This window comes from Sturnira hondurensis, unplaced genomic scaffold (assembly GCF_014824575.4).
Source record: "Sturnira hondurensis isolate 20B ecotype Veracruz unplaced genomic scaffold, ASM1482457v3 Scaffold0022201, whole genome shotgun sequence".
In the NCBI taxonomy this organism is placed as follows: Eukaryota; Metazoa; Chordata; class Mammalia; order Chiroptera; family Phyllostomidae; genus Sturnira; species Sturnira hondurensis.
Window position 1 is genome coordinate 133913 of NW_028094832.1, and position 18462 is coordinate 152374.

General features: G+C 38.2%; 2 protein-coding genes across 5 annotated transcripts in view; one reads left to right on the forward strand and one right to left on the reverse strand.

Moving 5' to 3' along the window:
* LRP11 (LDL receptor related protein 11) overlaps positions 1-16636 on the forward strand; it is a 43164-nt gene extending 26528 nt beyond the window's left edge. For 2 of the 3 annotated variants that reach the window (XM_037034848.1, XM_037034849.1), the window contains one exon: positions 2496-5277. In XM_037034848.1, the coding sequence (XP_036890743.1) occupies positions 2496-2650 (155 nt within the window). In that variant the 3' untranslated portion in view covers positions 2651-5277. Of the gene's footprint in view, positions 1-2495; positions 5278-16336 lie in introns of those variants that run through there. The other variant, XM_037034850.1, reaches the window with a different exon arrangement.
* PCMT1 (protein-L-isoaspartate (D-aspartate) O-methyltransferase) overlaps positions 10042-18462 on the reverse strand; it is a 51870-nt gene continuing 43449 nt past the window's right edge. For both annotated transcript variants that reach the window (XM_037034853.1, XM_037034854.1), the window contains exon 8: positions 10042-10838. In XM_037034853.1, the coding sequence (XP_036890748.1) occupies positions 10826-10838 (13 nt within the window). In that variant the 3' untranslated portion in view covers positions 10042-10825. The remainder of the gene's footprint in view (positions 10839-18462) is intronic.

Here is an 18462-nt window from a genome sequence, read left to right on the forward strand (position 1 = left end):
CAATTCTCCATGGGAATCCCAGCCTCGCCCAGAACTCTGTTCAATACCCAGCAGTCAGTACACATCTCCCACCTCCCCTCTTCCTGTGTCCAGACACTTCCAGGCGACCTCTTCTTGGGGACTTTACCTGGGACTGTGCAAATACACCAGCAGTTGACATCCCATTGGTATGTACTCAGCTCCAGGGCCTCTTGTCTTGAAGGGGAAGCCACTCTACCTGGAACCAGTTTAGAACCCAAAGTCAGGCTCTCGGGAGTGAACTTCCTCAGTGACCTGACCCCAAACGTAAACCTTTATCTGTGTGCACCCACCCTCTTTCCTGTCCTCTGGGACTAAAAGAACAGACATCCCCTCCTCAAAGGTCAGCCTCTCCCCCAACCTTGATGTAGCCCCACATCCCCTCCGGTACACTGCTCCATCGTTTAGTAACAGTCCTGTGTTTTCAGTCTGCTTCTCTACTGGCTCAGTCCCCCAACAACTGCAGACACAATCAGATCTCTCTCCACACACTGGTGTCCCCCCAGTCTTTGATCTCCCTGCAAAGGAACTTCCAGTTGCCAAGTCTAGTGGCCTCCCCAGGCTTCACCTCACCTGACCTCTCCTTAGCATCTCATTCAGCTGAGCCCTATTTCTCTTGAAATAGTCTCTTCCAAGAGACTATTCTTGCTGCCACGACTCCTTTCTCTCTTGGTTGCCCTACCATTTCTCTGACCTTTTTCTTTCTTCTTGTTTCTCTTTTTCCTGCCTTCTTAAATGCTGTTCCTTAGGACCTTATCCCTGGCCTGGGACAAGCCTTGTCCCTTGTCCCTTGTCCCCTTCTCTCTGGTGATCTCACTCACCTCTGTGGCTGCAATAACCACCTGGATGCTAAAGGCTCCCACATATTTAGGCCCAAACAATCCATGAGCCTAATTTGTTAGAAATTCCACCTGGATCTCAATTTGAAAATGTCAAAAAGTAAACTTCTCTCCCACCCACCCAAAAACCTCCATTACATCCAGATCACTCGAGCAAAACCCAGTGAACCAGATGCACAGACCACACCTCTTACACCTGCACTTCACGAGCACTGGAGGGCTGTGGTGATAAGGTGTGAGGGCAGTGCAGGCTCTCTGGCATCTGCCTATTCTCTGTGATTACCAGCACTGAGCTCAGGGCCAGGCTGCTCATTAATGCAGAAGGAATGAGCAAATGAATGAGAGAAAATGTTACACAATAAGCTTATGCCATTGAAGACTTTGGCTCCTCCATTTCCACCAGTTGGCAAGACCCTTGCAGCTAAAAATAGCTCTTACTGTCTCATCTGCAAGACTGGCTGACTACAGAGGAAGTTGGACTAAAAATAGAGCCTCCTGAACTTGGTGAGACTGATCTGGTGTTTTACAGGCTTGACTTTTTTAGATTCCACATGTAAGTGATATCATATAATAATGGTCTTTCTGTCTCTGATTTAGCTGGTAAATAAGCCACAGGGAGCTAATGCATGGTCTAATGAATATAAATATTGTATTATAATATGACATAATGTGATAAATATTGTTTCACAATTATATTACAATATATAATTGTATCAAAGTAGCAGGCTGTAGACCCTTCATTTGTAAAATATATCAGTCACCCTGGCCAGGTGGCTCAGTTGGTTGGAGCATCATCCCATACTCCAGAAGGTTGCGGATTCAGTCCCTGGTCAGGCATGTAGGGGAGACAACCAATCAATGTTTCTCACATCAATATTCCTCTCCCTCTCTCAAAATCAGTGAATATGTCCTCAGGTGAGGATTAAAAAGAAAAAATGTAATTTACCAAATTTGTCAGATTTTTTCTTAAGACTGAACCAGGCCCCACCCTGTTCCTTGGACTCCTGCAAGCCTCTGAAGGCCACTCCCAGTCTGGGTGTGCAGAGCAACCCCACAGGAGGTCCCTGCGAAGGGGACTGCCCAGAGCCCAAATTACACCAGCATGTTTTGAAGTTAGTTTTCAACGAACATGGTCTACTGGCTGGAAGTAGGTTCCCTGAATTTAGAAAAGGAAATATTATGTTAAAGCACTAACTAGAACAAGGAATCAGGAGTTAGTCCACATTTACTTTAAGAGACAATGGAAACCTATGATGAGTGTAACCTTACAATGAAAAAGTTTCCCATGATCATATAGTGTCTTTACAGCTATTTACAGGATGTCTGTTACAGAGGATATAAGGGTGACCTGAATGCAACATGTGTACCCATGGACGCCATCTGTAAATTCTGTAGGAACCTGGTGGAGAATGTGATTTTAAAAAGTCGGGGTTTGAGACCTAGGCCCACCATTTACTAGCTACATGCTACTTAATCTCTCGGCACCTCAGTTAATCTGAAAGATGGTGGTAATACGGGTATCTCCTTGAGCGAGTTCTTCAGATTAAATGACAAAGAGCATACAGAATGCTTATCAGTGGCAAACTGCAGCTGTTACTATTCTTAATCACCTGCCCCTTCCCTCCCACCTGTTTACAGGTGCGGTGCTGCCCCTGACCCTGGGTTTGGCCATCACTGTGTTGCTGCTTCTCATGGTCGCTTGCCGGCTGCGCCTGGTGAAACAGAAGCTTAAAAAAGCTCGGCCCATTACATCTGAGGAATCTGACTACCTCATCAACGGGATGTATCTCTAACGAGTGCGGCTTCAGTAGCTGGGGCAAGGACATGTTTCACTTGCAATTGATATATATATATATATGTTGGGTTTTGGATATTTAGAACTTGTTTTTAACTGGACTAAGGAAGGTACAGAAAACCCAGAAGATTCTACGAGCCCCAACCCTATGCTTATTTATTGTAGAAAGATTTTCCTTGGGAAGTATGGGAACTATTTAAATTTAGAGTCGTCCATTAAGTTGAAGACTTTCACAAATTGAATTCTGATTTACATAAGCTGTCCTGGAAAACAGCAATTTGTACTTAGCCATGACAGAAAATTTAGTATCTCAAGGGTTGTCCTTAGAATGGCAATGCTAATAACCCTTTACTTGTTAGAAGCCAGCCGTGGGCCCTGGCCACCCTGTACCCACTCATGCCCAGCTCCCCCTGTTCTGTGGCCCTCCTAGTCCTCACTTCAAGCTTCCGTAGCTCTCCTTTCTCTTCTCCCTTTCAAAACCTGTTTCTGAGAATGGATCTCCAGTGAGTTTATACCTTCCGTGAGATGTTACCTCTGCTAGGAATATCGAAACTATGAACCTTATGCACAGATCAGTGATGACTCTTGGAATGTGGACGAACCTGCGTGCTACCCAACACCTCCACACATCGTGTGGGTGGCTGCCTCACTGGGCTGACTGTTGGGAGAAAAAGCTCAGACTGAATTATAAGTAGCTCTAACGTGGTTATGAAGAGACATGGGGAGTCAAGGTGGAAGCAGAGAAGCTGGCAGGTCAATAATTTTAACAGAAACTTAGCCGAGGGCAGAGTGAGCAAAGACTATTAGTACTTTCTTGAACCTACCCCACACTGCCTGATGGTCCAGGACACAGCAGCTTTTTCACAGGCACCAGATTTCAACAGTAGTCTGTGTCACTGGGAGAGGAAAATGCGTTTAAATTGAAAAGCAGGACATCGAGTGGATTTCCGGGTGCCGCTTTTGTAAAAATGCTGCGTGTGTACGTATCAGCGAGTTTTTTCATCCAGTGGAGTCAGCTGTTTTTCCCATTATTTACATAATGCTATAAAATATTATAACATGCAGTTGGCTAATGCCAGGCTTATATATTCTCAGAGCATAAAGCAGTTTTGCACAAATTCATCTTTACAGAAAACTGGCATCTAGCTTAGCATCTGTTTCTTTTAATTTGTAGGATTTTAAAGGCAAATTCTTTCCATAATCCCCTAATACCAGAATGATACCCTTTCTAGAAATTCTTCCGAGTGGAGGACATAAAGTGATGCCTGTCTGCAGCCACGCGCCCTCCTAGTTACGTAACACGGGGTCGGTTCACTTGTACCTTAAGTGGCAAATCTTTTAAAATGCTTGGAAATACTCCAGAAGACATTATTTGCAGACTGAACCTCACATCGGTTGTTCCTTTAGCAGAAAAATGAATTTGAGTTGGAGATATAACCAAATATATTAACAAATAGAAAGTTAGTTCTACAAAAACAGGAGCATTATTTTTATTTCCTAAAAAACTCAAGCATTTTGTTGAAAGTCTAGAGTTGAGAAGACTCGACTTTCTCCTCAAGGGCAGTTAAGGGAAGTGGCAGTGCCACCGAACTCCAGATATTTGTCCTTCCTTTGGGAGCTGTGCCCTTCCTGTTCGACAGCTGCACCCAATAAAGTAAAAACTGTCGAGGTGTGTCTTTCGGCACATCTTTTATAATGAAGAAACCAAACACCATTTAGTGTTGCTATGGTGTTGAAATACTTAAGATGTCCCATGTTCAATATAGTCCAAATAAACCGTATTTTATTCTTTACTACTCTTTAATATAATCCTGAGCTGCCAATATTCACTGAGCAGGACTACCTGCCTCAATTCAGTCATGCCAACTACATTTTACAAAGAGGGAAATGAAGAATTAGAAAAGCAGAATTGAGATCTTCAAAATACTTACATTGTCAGATGGACTGATGGGACTTTTTGAAGTCAACTTACCTGTTGATTATGTGATCGAAGGAGTTCTGCAACTAAGACAATTAAAAATAATTTTAAAGGACAGATTGCCCAGTTTGTCTCTCTACCATGTCCTCGTGTTTCACGTCTCTTTTCCTGAGAAAAGGCTCGCCAAAACCATCTTTCTGAAGGTGTAAAACTTTTCCCTTCAATCCTTAGTACAGACTACAGCTACCACCTGTGTCCTTCCACAGGCATTTTAGTGTTTCAAGTCACCCGAGTTTCAAATATGTTCTCTTCCATAGGAAATAACTAATCCTTTCACCTTTCTCCCAGTGACTTTCAAAATATGGGATATGCTCCACCATTCCCTTTCACACCAGCCCAGACCTACTTTCGGTCACTGGTGGCCACTCACATGCACTTTACCCTGTGTTCCCATGACGTGAACAGAGAAGTGCCTGTTTCAACTTGTGCCTCAGTTTCGCTGTTCAAGGCAGGGCTCGTCAGTGAATAACCTGGGTCTCACCTGTATAAACAGGTGCTGCAGTGCAGTGTCCCCCAGAACACGGGCCCGTCCTCTTCCTCACGTGTCCCATCTTCCTCACATATTGACGACATGTCTGCTACAGAAGCATCTGAGCCTGAGAGTCTGTAATTTGGGGTCACTATTAAATTATATTGTCCCTGAACAAGTTGTTGTCTTGGTTTTTGTTTCTTTTGGGATTATGCTACTTCACCATCAGAATTACTCCAATTGTTTTCTGGACTCTAGGTTTTCTACTATTGCTGGCATTAAAATTGAATGAGAATTTCTAACAAAAAGCTGCCCAAACCAAATTACAAAGGGAAAAGCTTAGTTTCCAGTTTGCTGTTCACAAATGTTCTCATCTCACTGGCTTTTCCAGAACTATGTTGCTGACCAATTCTTGGTACTGACCCCATTTCCCAGCTCTTTTGCCCTACTTGATTCTGGTATTCTAAAGATGAATGCATTTTCCTGGTATAGCTACTTTAATAGCAAACACTTATAGATTCTTTGGCTAAATATGAAACCATCAAGGAAAAAATAAAGTTAGACACCCTGAAGTTTAAATGTATGTGTTATGGACTGAATGACCAGAATTGAACCTTCTCCTACATTTGCTTTATTTAGATCTAACTATGTCTTCCTTTCTACTTATTTTAATTCTCCAATCACATCAGTTTTTAACCTTCTATGCCACCACACTATAAAATGGAAATGTATCAACTTAAAATATCACTCGGCTTAAATATATTTTTATCGTCATTTCAAAATTTAGGAAATTTCTCAAAACAAATATGAATACAAAAATATTTTAACTTTTACCAAAAAGCTTAAAAGAAAATTGTGTCGAGTATATGGACTTAAAAAAAAATGTCCTCTCCCCCCAAATAATCATCAAACCACCATCTTTAAATGACATGTTACATCAGGTGGATTTGATATTTTTGGAGGATTATACCCCCAAACTACAGGATGTACATTTTTTTTCAAGTGCACATGAAACCTTTTCCAGGACAGACCATATGTTAGGCCATAAAACAAGCCTCCATAAATTTAAGACTGAAATAATTTCAAGCATCTTCTCTGACTATATTAGTATGAAACTAGAAATCAAGTGCAAGAAAAAATGAAAACCCAAACCTAAGGCGTCTAAATAACATGCTGCTAAACAGTGAATGGGTTAACAATAAGCCCAAGGAAGTAATCCAAAGATAGCTTGAGGCAACTGAAAATAACACAACCACCACACATCTTGAAAGGAGTCCTAAGAGAGAAATCCATAGCAATATTGGCCTGCCTCAGGAAACAAGGAAAATCTCAAATTAACAGTCTATACCTAAAGGAACTAGAAAAAGAACAATAAACAAAGTCCAAAGTGAGGAAAAGAAACTACTAAAGATCACAGCAGGAATAAATAAAATAAGAGTCTAAAAAAACAAGACGGAAGACCAAGGAAACCAAGATCTACTTCTTTGAGAAGAGCAATAACCCTTTAATCAAACTCATCAAGAAAAAAAGTATAAATAAATAAAATCCTACAAAGTATAAGCTCCCAAGACTGAATCAAGAGGAAACAGAAAATCTGAACAGACCAATTACAAACAATGAAATTGAAGCAATAACCAAAACACTCCTAATAAACAAAAGTCCACGACGGAATGGCTTCACAGGTGAATTTTACCAAATGTTAAAAGAACTAATACCTATCCTTCTCAAACCATTCCAAAAAATTCAAGAGGAGGGAGACTCTCAAGCTCATTTTATGAGGTTAGTATCCTGATTGCAAAACCAGGTAAAGACATTACAAAGAAAGAAAATTACGGCCCAATATCCCTAATGTACATATATGCAAAAACCCTAAAAAAATACTAGCAAACCAAATTCAGCAATACATTAAAAAGATCATACACCATGATCAAGTGAGATTTATTTCTAGGATGCAAGGATGGTTGAACATCTGCAAATCAACTATGTGGCACACTGCATAAACAAAAGGAAGGATAAAAATCATATGACCGTTTCAATAGATGTAGGAAAGCATTTGACAAAATCCAGCACCCATTTATGATAAAAACTCTTAGCGATGTGGGAACAGGGGGAACATATCTCTACATAATAAAAGCTACATATAACAAGTCCACAGATAACATCATACTCAACAGGGGAAAAAGTGTTTCCCTTAAGATCGGGAACAAGATGGGATGTCTGCTTCCACCACACTTACGCCACATAGTACAGGAAGTCTTAGCCTCAGCAATCAGAGAGAAAGAAAAAATAAAAGGGGTCTAAATCGGAAAGAAAGAAGTGAAACTCATTATCTAAAGACATGATATTGTACACAGAGAATCCTAATTTCCACCAAAAAGCTACTAGAACTGATCAATGAATTCAGTAAAGTAGCAGGATACAAAACAAACATCAAGAAACCAGTTGCATTATTATATACCTAAAATTAACTATTGGAAAGGGAAACTACGAAAACTATCCCACTTACAACTGCACCAAAAAAACAGAACAAATACTTAGGAATAAATTTAACCAATGAGATAAAAGACCTGTACTTGAAAAATTATAAGAACTTGAAGAAAGAAATCGAAGAAGATACTAATAAATGGAAGCACATACCATGCTCATGGATAAAAAGGATTAATATCATTAAACTGTCCAAAGCGATTTATAGATTCAACACAATTCCTATCAAGATACCAATGGTATTTTTCACAGAACAAATCCAAAAATTTGTATGGGAACACAAAAGACCCTGCATAGCAACAGCAATCTTGAAAAAGAAGAACAAAGTGCAAGAAATCACACCACCTAATACGAAACTATATTACAAGACCATAGTAATGAAAACAACATGGTTTCTCAAACGACATGAGTTCTTTTACTGCGATACCAAGCTACTAGAAATTTGTTAACATTTAGCTGAAAACCAGAAGCACCCATTCTCTCTAATGAAAAAATATTAAGGAGCCTTATTTCTTGGCCAACAATCAGATGCCAAGGATGTTTGCCAAAAGTTCATGAGTTTAAGTTATTTAAAAAAGTTAAATTCCATTTTAAAATATATTAACTTTTTTTAAAGACTTTATTTTTAGAGAGAGGGGAAGGGAAGGAGAAAGAGAGGGAGAGAAACATCGATGTCTGGTTGCCTCTCATGGACCTGGCTCACAACCCAGGAAATTGCCCTGACTGGGAATCGAACCAGCAACCCTTAGGTTTGCAGGCCGGCACTCAATCCACCGAGCCACACCAGCCAGGGCAAATATATTGAATTTTTAAGATGTTGTAGTAGAGGTCCATGATAGTCAATTTAAAAAGTGTAATCAACTTTTTTTGGACAATGAATTTTTTTAATGAAGGCAAGGGAATTTAAATATTTGCATAGACAATGTCTGGGTTTTTTTTTCCCCCTTCAAATGTCACTTTTTTTTTCCTAATGTTACTAGCTGGGAAAGAGTCGAAACCCTCATTAGAAACTCGAATTCTTAATTTTAGTTCTTTAGAGCTAGAGAGCTAGATTAGACCTTAAATAAAATCAGATCTGTAAAAAGGGCCTTGTTTCAATAAGGTCTCACTAGACTGGAACTTTTAAAAATATTTTAATTCTTGCCCTTCACATTATTAAGAAAAAATAAAATTCTAAAATATTTTAGGAAGTATGAATAGCAAAGATTAAAGAAATTTGTCATCTTTGACCAACACACATATATAAACTCAAATGTCATGAAGAGAAAAGCTGTTGAACCTAGTTAAAATTATTCCCATCTCTACCCATTTATATATGCACCCTTAATAACCACTCCTGTTTATTCAATATTTTAACATTTTAATCCCCAAAAGTATAAAGTTCAAGAGCAATGCTTGGCATAGTATTTGTCCGTACCAATCAGGCGGTACTTTGTCCTGTCAGATTTATACACTGTCCTCTCAATGAACCTGTAAATTCTTTGAGAGTAAAACCCTTTTTCTACCCCAACGCCTAACAGAGATTCACATATAATGCAATGCTGATAATGGCAAAGATGGGTACATACTAGTGGGTAAGTTTAAGAATCAATTTAATTTAATCTTAAGCCATGAAGAATATTCCACCTTTGAAACGAACTCAAATGACACGGAGTCCTGGACACAAGGGTCCATGGCCCGGGTCCAGAAGCAACACCAACAACAGCAACAACAGCCAACTGAAGCCAATGATGGACTGAAACTCACATGGTTTGGCCACCAACTCTGGCTAGTTTCCTGTGTCTAAAACCTGGCCCCAGAAGAGACATCAGTGAAAAGATGTATGCATAATTTTTAAAGCCATTTTTAAAGAAGCAAAGCTTAAGATGTTAAGAGGTGGGGGAAAGGTGCCTCACACCCTAAGCATCCACTCGCTGGAACCACACGCACTTGCTCTCAGCAGACAAAAGGCCTTTGCTGGGAGTGCTGCTTCTGCTAGCTCCAGAGCTCATACTGCTTCGAGTTCTAGAACCCTGAGAAACACTAAGCTCCCACATAAAAGGAAGATAACACAACATTTAAGGAAGATTCCGAAGTGTTTCTGCCTTCTTAGAAACACATTTACAGTCCTTATATTAACAAATCCTTTACAGGTGAGAGATGGGTTTTGGTAAATTTGTCCTCAAGCCAGCTCTTTGCCGACATTCAGTCAGTTCGTTCACTCCCTCATTCTGCATTTATCACACGTCTACAAGAGGACAAGCCCTGTGTTAGGCAAACAAAGTGTCGCCCTCATCCTCAAGAAACATGGTCGCTTTCATTCTACAAAGGTACCACTGAGTCAATGCCATTAACCTACTCGTATTTCACAGGATGGAGCATGAGAGAAATATTTTTTTTTTTTTTGCTGTGATCTTGGTCAGCATTCTGTACCTGGTGGACATGCTGTTCTTTCTTTGAATTCAACCACCACCAATGTCTCTTTTACTTTTAACTTTATTTGGCAAAGCAGCACTGCATAAACTGTTCAGTATCTAGGACACAGCTTACACAGCATGTTAAATTCATATACATCGTCAGCAGCAAATTAGAAACAGAAGAAATACTGGGCTACAAGTCTCCTATAATTTTTAAAGAGAAAAAGGAAGAACTACATCAGTTATGTCCAACCTGAACTGCTGAACATTAAGGGACATCACCTTCCATCTTCTTAAAGTTTAATATTTACAATTGCTTAGTTTTAAGGTAACAAAGCAGCTGATTGTATCTACAACATGCTATTCTATGACACCACATCAAAAGCTTTAAAAAGGAAGCCCATCTCTATTTTCTTAGTAGCATCTAACAGACATCCAAAAATCAAGAATCATAACTGGTGAATGGGGGTGTTATCTGATACATAAAAGCAATCTGAAAAATTAACATTGGAACAGAATTAAGTGTCGAGAAAAAGAAAAACCTCTCCTCCAAATCAATTCATAAATTAAGTTTTCCATTTTGCAGAACCCTTCCATTTAATATTTTAAAGTAAAAGGTGGGCACATTAAAGAACAAGTGTATACTTTGTATCCTTTCTCTACCAATTTGGCTTTTCTGCCTCTTTGAAGAATGAAAAACCCTATAAAACCCACACATTTTCATGCTGAAAATAATAGTGTAACAAAGTCCAAAACAAGCTGTGATGCTGTTGGTTTTCAAAAGCTCTGAGGACTGAGATGAGCAATCCCCTGTAATATTATATACTGGTCAAGCTGACGTTGCTTTTACAGTTCGTCCCTGGGGGAAGAAAAGAGAAATATGTAAATAGGAGTCACATACTGCAAGACTTGGCTTTCTAATAGTTTAGATACAATGGTTAAATCCGTAAAAACAAACAAACAAACAAACCACAAACAAACCCCACTAATCCCCAAGCAATATATTATTTAAAAAAAAAAAAAAGCAAATGGTCTCAAGTACAAGCAAAAATGGAAATCAGCCATTTCGAACATCTCTCGTGCTAGTCCAGAATGAAGTATGAAACCTACAGGGTCTGAATTCTTCTCTTTTAAATTCTAAAGATAACTTTCTTCCTTCAAGACCAAAAATTCAGAGAAATTACTTTTAGATCTAGAATCTTGCTAATACTATTTATTGTAAAACGATGATTTGAATATTTAAGAATTCAAATAAATTTTTACACTTTCAGCCACAAAATTGGACAAAAAATTAGCCTTTTGCTTAGAGGATCTGTTAGCAATTGTTGAGTGGGTCGATCTCCACCCAAACGCTTTGGGAGAAAAAGCGCTGTTGGTCGGTGTAATATGGCTGTCAGTTGATTTCATAAGGCAGCTTTATTAGCTTGAAAAGAAACCGTGCACTCCGCCAGGTGTAGCACTGTACCAGCAACTGCCAGTGAGAGGAAGGAAGGAATAGAAATGCAATCTCAAATAAATGGTATGGTAGGTAAATTATACCTCAGTAAAGCTGTTAAAAGTGAAAAAATAAAGCTGAAAAGCCTAAGAGCTTCATATCTGAGGATAACCGGAGTGACAAAAACATTGTTAAACACTCAAGTACTTCAGGGGTTAAAAAAGTTTGATGTTTGCAACAAATCTCAAATAATTCTTCAGGAAAAAAATATTACATATTTAAATATACAGAGAGGGAAGAAGAAAGCAAAAATGGAAAAATGTTAATTATTGGTAACTCCAGATGAAGAGAGTCAGTTCTTTGTACTGTTCTTACAATTGTTCTGTAATAAAAAGATTTTTAAAAGTTGTTAAAATAAACTCGAAAGAAAGGTAAATAAAGAGCTAAAATATCCCAGGTAAGTAGTGAATTAAGGGATTATTAAACCATATGTTTTTTTACATTAAATTTTGTAAATTGTCCAAGAAAATATTTTTAAAAATTACTTCTCCCATAAACTACCCTACTCATACAGTATCTATTAATACTTAACATATTCTCCTAAATATGTAAGTACTACATTTCTCATAGAATAGCTTTTACTTAAAATCATGCATTAAAATGTTTATGAGCACTTGAAAAGTGCTCTATTCATCAATTAAATTCACTTGTGCTTTCTGTATATGAATTGAAGATACTATTATTGTTTTTAAAATAATTTACCACATTTAATTTACCTATTGCAAGGCATTAAGGGTATCGTAAGTAAGTACCCTTATTGCCTAACAACATAGTACAACATTTCCAAATATCCTTTCCATTTAGAAAAAAAAAATTTAAAGAAAAAAGGATAAAAGCTCTCAACAAACTGGGTATAGAGGGAACGTACCTCAACATAATAAAGGCCACATATGACAAGCCCACAGCTAATATCATACTCAACGGTGAAAAGCTGAAAGCTTTTCCTCTAAGATCAGGAACAAGACAAGGATGCCCACTCTTGCCACTTTCATTCAACATAGTACTGGAAATCCTAGCCAGAGCAATTAGGCAAGAAAAAGAAATAAAAGGCATCAAAATCGGAAAAGAAGAAATAAAACTGTCTCTTTTTTGCAGATGACATGTTATATACAGAAAACCCTAAAGACTCCACCAAAAAAAATGTTAGAGTGAACTAATTCAATAAAGTTGCAGGATACAAAATCAATATACAAAAACCAGTTATGTTTCTATACACTAATAATGAACTATCAGAAAAAGAAATTAAGAAAACAATCCCATTTACAATTGCATCAAAAAGAATAAAAATACTTAGGAATAAATTTAACCAATGAGGTGAAAGATCTATACACTGAAAACTGTACGATATTAATAAAAGATATTGAAGAAAACAAAAATAAATGGAAATATATTCTATACTCATGGATTGAAAGAATTAATATTGTTAAAATATTCATGCTACCCAAAGCAATCTACTGATCCACTATAAATCCCATCATAATTCCAACAGCATTTTTCACAAAAATAAAACGAACACTCCTAAAATTTGTATAGAAACACAAAAACCCTAGAGCAATGATATTAGAAGAATATGCTGGAGATATCACACTTCCTGATTACAGACTATATTACAAAGCTACAGTTATCACAACAGTATGGTATTAGCATAAAACACATAGATCAATGGAACAGACTAGAGAGCTCAGAAATAAACCCACACATATATGGTCAATTAATTAAAAAGCCAAGAATACACAATGGAAAGCAATAGTATCTTCAATAAACGGTGCTGGGAAAACTGGATGGCCACGTGAAAACAAATGAAACCAGACCCCTGTCTTATACCATACACACACAAAAATCCAACTCAAAATGAATAAAAGGCTTGAATATAGAACCTGAAACCATAAAACTAAATGTATTGTGGTACTCACTCTGCAATATTAACATATATTGAAGTATTATCTTATACACTTTAAACCAACACAATGCTGTAGACTCAATGATATCTCAATAAAACTGGAAAATCATATTGTATTAAAAAAAAAGTTTAATGATGTGAACAATGCTGATGACATTTTACAAAATGAAAAAATATTACAAAATAATATTAATGTATAGTCCAAGGATCACAAAAAAGATGTATACCTATAGATAAAAAAGTAAAAAAAGATTTCCAAAATACTAAATACTGGTTATCTCTGGGTTCTGGGATTATGAGTGATTTTTATTTTCTTTCTTTGTACTTTTTTTCTGTTTTGATAATGCATGTGTATTACACTGGTGTCAGTAACAGTATTGTTGAAAACAAATAGAGGAAAATGTATAGCACTAAAAAATTTCAATTTTACAGACCTGTATTTTGACATTTGGATGCCAAGGAAACCAAAAATCTGCTGCCTGTGCATGTACAACCCTGTCACATCCTAATACTCCAAAATCTGTATCATTTTTATATTAACTTTTCCTAGTGTTCAAAATTCTGCATCCTATCTTTTTCTGACTTACACATATAGATAATTTATAATAAAAAGTAATGAGTCCTAAATTTCTAGAAAATCTCTTTAAAATCACCATATATGGGCTAAATATTTTCATTAGGTTAACAAGTATATACATTTATTACTTTGCTATAAAATATATAATCATACACAATTTAATTATTTGTTAGGTTAATAATTGTAAGCTTCTAACATTTAGTATTATATATCCTAACATTTGGTGTTATGTATTCTTTGTCAAAAACAAATAAACAGATGTACTACCACAAAACAATAACTAAAATCCGTTAATGTTTTCCAGTTAATGGTTTTTTCTGAGGTAATAAAAGCTTTGCACAAAGCATCTTGAGACATTAAAAAAATTTCAAAGCAACAACAGAATATATGCCTGCCTTTAAGGATGCAAAAGTCACAATGTTACAACATAGGTAAAGAAATTTAAAAGGGACAATATAGAACATGGAACACTGGCTCAATTGGATACCCTAGGACCTACACCGTCAATCTTAGACAAGGCCAATGGATTCGTGACATCTTATTCATGCGTGCATGGCACTTTAAGAAGACTGATAAAATGCTTACGGAATGAGAACCCTGAAACATTCCTCAGTTTCACAAACCAGTGAAACTTATTCCATGGACTCTCATGGCTATTAAAAACAAAAATAAAATAAAACTTGCTGGAAGATTAACAAAATATTGTTCCTATACATATAAAGTATACTTATGTAGAATAACATACAAATTTAAGAGTATGAAGAGTTTGTGAAGCAACTAATACACCTATCACACACCCTTAGTCACGAACGTACCACCAGTCTAGGTCCATGGCCCATACAGCTGGCCTCTCCTCTGCTATTAATCCACCACAGCACAAGTGACATTTTCCCAGGCATAAACTGACATTCAGGTTTAGTGCTTTATTTGGCCGTAAATTTGACACACCCACTTAATTCTCTTCTTATCTAAATAGTTTCTATCATATCTCCTTGGCAAATACTAGATCTCCTACACTCACAGCCCTGCAACTAGCTCTGAATTCCTCCATGAGAGCAGGGAAGGCTGCTGAGAAACAAGAGAAGGGTTATAAGAATGTACCAGGACGAGTTGTTAAAAGTTAATCCCAAAGAAAAAAGCTGAAGGGACAGAAATCATCTAGCCTGGCAGCAAACCCCGGAGCTTCACAGATGACAACTCCCAACTGTGGGGTGGCACTTAGAAAATCTTACGGGGCTTTTTAGCCACATTCTATCCTTATTGTAACCACCACCTTAATTCAGGCCACTGCCATTTCGCTCTTGACTTGCTACAAGCACCTCCTGTTACTGACTCTGGTTTTGTCCCTTTCCAACCTGGCCTGCATCACAGCCGGCCCACTGCCTGGCTTCAACGCTTCAGCTGCTCTCCTCCGCCTTCAAGGCGGGGTCTAAAGATGCCACACTCAACAGCAGCGATTTTCAGCTGGCAAGCCACAGCAATGGCTAAGACATGCAGTGCCTGACTACTCAGTCAGGGGCACTGAGCTCTTTTCCCTTAGATTGTCAACTTAAAAAATGACAACAGCCAACACAACAATCGCTACCCATTGTGAATAAAACAAAATTACACCTCATTTTTTGTCAGATCGTCAGAAAACATAGTCTTTGGAGTGTCGCAGAACTTGTTGAAAATCGCTGCTCTATAGGTATACCTCGGAGATATTACAGGTTCAGGTTCAGGTTCAGGTCCAGACAACGGCAATAAAGCACATATCACAATAAAGCGAGTCACACGAACTTCTTCTCCCAGTGCATGTAATAGTTCTGTTTATACCGTAGTCTATAAAGTGTATAATAGTAGTATGTCTAAAAATAACATACATGCTTTAATTTAAAAATATCTTATTGCTAACAAATGCTAACTGGGCCTTCAGCAAGTCACCATCTTCTTGCTGGTAGAGGGTCTTGCCTCCGTGCTGATGACCGCTGCCTGATTACGGTGGTGGGTGTTGAAGGCTGAAGTGGCCGTGGCAACTTCTCAAAATAAGAACAATGAAATTTGCCAGATCAACCGACTCTCCATTTCACAAACAATTTCTCTGTAGCATGTGATGCCGTGTCAGAGCACTTTACCCACAGAACTTATGAAAAATGGAGTCAATCCTCTCTAACCCGGCTGCTATTTTATCAGTCAACCAAGTACATGTGATATTCCAAATCTTTGTTGGCATTTCAACAATCTGCACAGCACCTTCACCAGTAGATTCCATCTCAGGACACTACAGTCTTCGCTCATCCATAAAAAGCAACTCCTAACCCATTGAAGTTTTGTCATGAGGTTGCAGCAATTCAGTCACATCTTCAGGCTCCACTATTAATTCTAGTTCTCTGGCTATTTCCACAGTTGGAGTTACTTCTTCCACTGCAGAATCAAACCCCTCAAGGTCATTCACAAGAGTTGGAATCGACTTCTTCCAAATTCCTGTTATGTGACATTTTGACCTCTTATTCCCATGAATCTTGTTCTTAATAGCATCTAGAATGGTGACTCCTCTCCAGGTTTACAATGAACTTTGTCCAGACCCAGCAGAGGAATCATTGTGCATGGCAGCTATCGCCTCACAACATGCTTTTCTTTCTTTCTTTCTTTTTTTTGTTTGAAATCCTTACATGAGGACATTGTTTTTTAGAGAGTGAGAAACGGGGAGAGAGAGAGAGAAAGAATCATCGATGTGAGAGAGTGAAACATCCATTTGTTGCCTTCTGGTTTGCATCCGACTGGGAATCGAACCCACAGAGTAGGCATGAGCCCTGACTGAGAATCAAACCCATCACCTTTTTGTCTATGGTATGATGCTCCAACTAAGCCACCAGTCAGGGCACAAAATGTATTTCTTAATAAGACTTGAAAGTCAAAATTACTCCTTAAGCTGCAGAATGGGTGTTAACAGGCATAAAAACAGTATCAATCTGTTACAGAGCCTGAGTGACCAGAGGCATTGTCAGTGAACAGTAATATTTTGATAGGAATGCTTTTTTTCTGAGCAGTTGGTCTCAACAGTAGGCTTAAAATATTCAACAAACCACATTGTAAACAGACATACTGTCATCCAGGCTTTGTTGTTGCATTCACAGAACACAGGCATAGTAGACTCAGCATAATTCTTAATGGTCCTAGGGTTTTCTGAATGGTAAATGAGCACTGACTTCACTTAGGCACCCAGCCCCAGACAAGAGAGTCAGCCTGTCTTTTGAATCTTTGAAGCAAGGCATGCATTATCCCTCTCCAGCTGTGAAGTGTGAAAGTCTTAGGTGGCATCGTCTTCCAATGTAAGGAAGGTTGTTTAAGCTCCATTGCCAATCTGTTGTTTAGTGCAGCTCCCTTCTTTATCCCAGCAAGCCCTTCTGGACAACTTGCTGTAGCTTCCACATCAGCACTTGCTGCTTCACCTCGCACTTTTATGTTATGGAGATGGCTTCGTTCCTTAAACATCATAAACCAACATCTACTAGCTTCAAACTTCTTTTAAAGCAGCTTCCTCACCTGTCTCAGACTTCAGAGAATTGAAGAGTTAGAAACTTCCCCTGGATCAGGCTTTGGCTTAAGAGACTAAGCCAAAGTCTCTTGACTTTGTTGAGGGTCTCTTGACTCTCTTGTTGTGGCTGGTTGTTCTTTAAGATACAGACCACTAAAACTTTCTGCATATCAGCAACAGACTGTTTTACTTTCTTATCATTTTTGTTTACTGGAGTAGCACTTTTAATTTCCTTCCAGAACTTTTCCTTTGCATTCACAACTGATTAACTGTCGGCACAAAGCTTTCGGCCTGTCTCAGCTTTTGACATGCCTTCTTCACTAAACTTGATCATTTCTAGTTTTTGATTTAAAGTGAGAGGCATGCGACTCTTCCTTTCACTTGAACACTAAGAGGCCACTGCTGGGTTATTAAATGACCTAATTTCCATATTCATGTGTTTCAAGGTCTGGGAGAGATGGGGGAAGAGCCAATTGGTGGAGCAGTCAGAACACACTCAGCAGTTAGTGATTAAGTTAATCATTTTATAAGAGGGTGACTCATGGTGCCCCAAAACAATGATAATAGCAACATCAAAAATCACTGATCACAGATCACCATAATAAATATATTGTAGTAATAATGAAAAAGTCTGAAATAGTTTGAAATCTGATACAGAGACACAAAGTGGGAAAATGTTGTTGGAAAATGGCACTGAGAACTTGGCTTGACCCAGGGTTGCCAAAAACGTTCATTTTGTAAAAACACACAGTATCTGCAAGGTGCAGTAAAGTGAATGACAATAAAACAAAGTATGCCTGTAACTGTCTGTTTGTCTCGGTCTTTGTAATTTTCTGGATCTCCCACATGACTATAAGGTCCACAAGAATGGTCAGTTTCACAGTCACAGTTGTGTATTCCTGAACTAGTACGGTGCCTGGTGTTATGGGTACAGATATACTTACTAAATTGATAAATGTATTAAGAATGTCCTCAAACTTAAAAATATTTAACA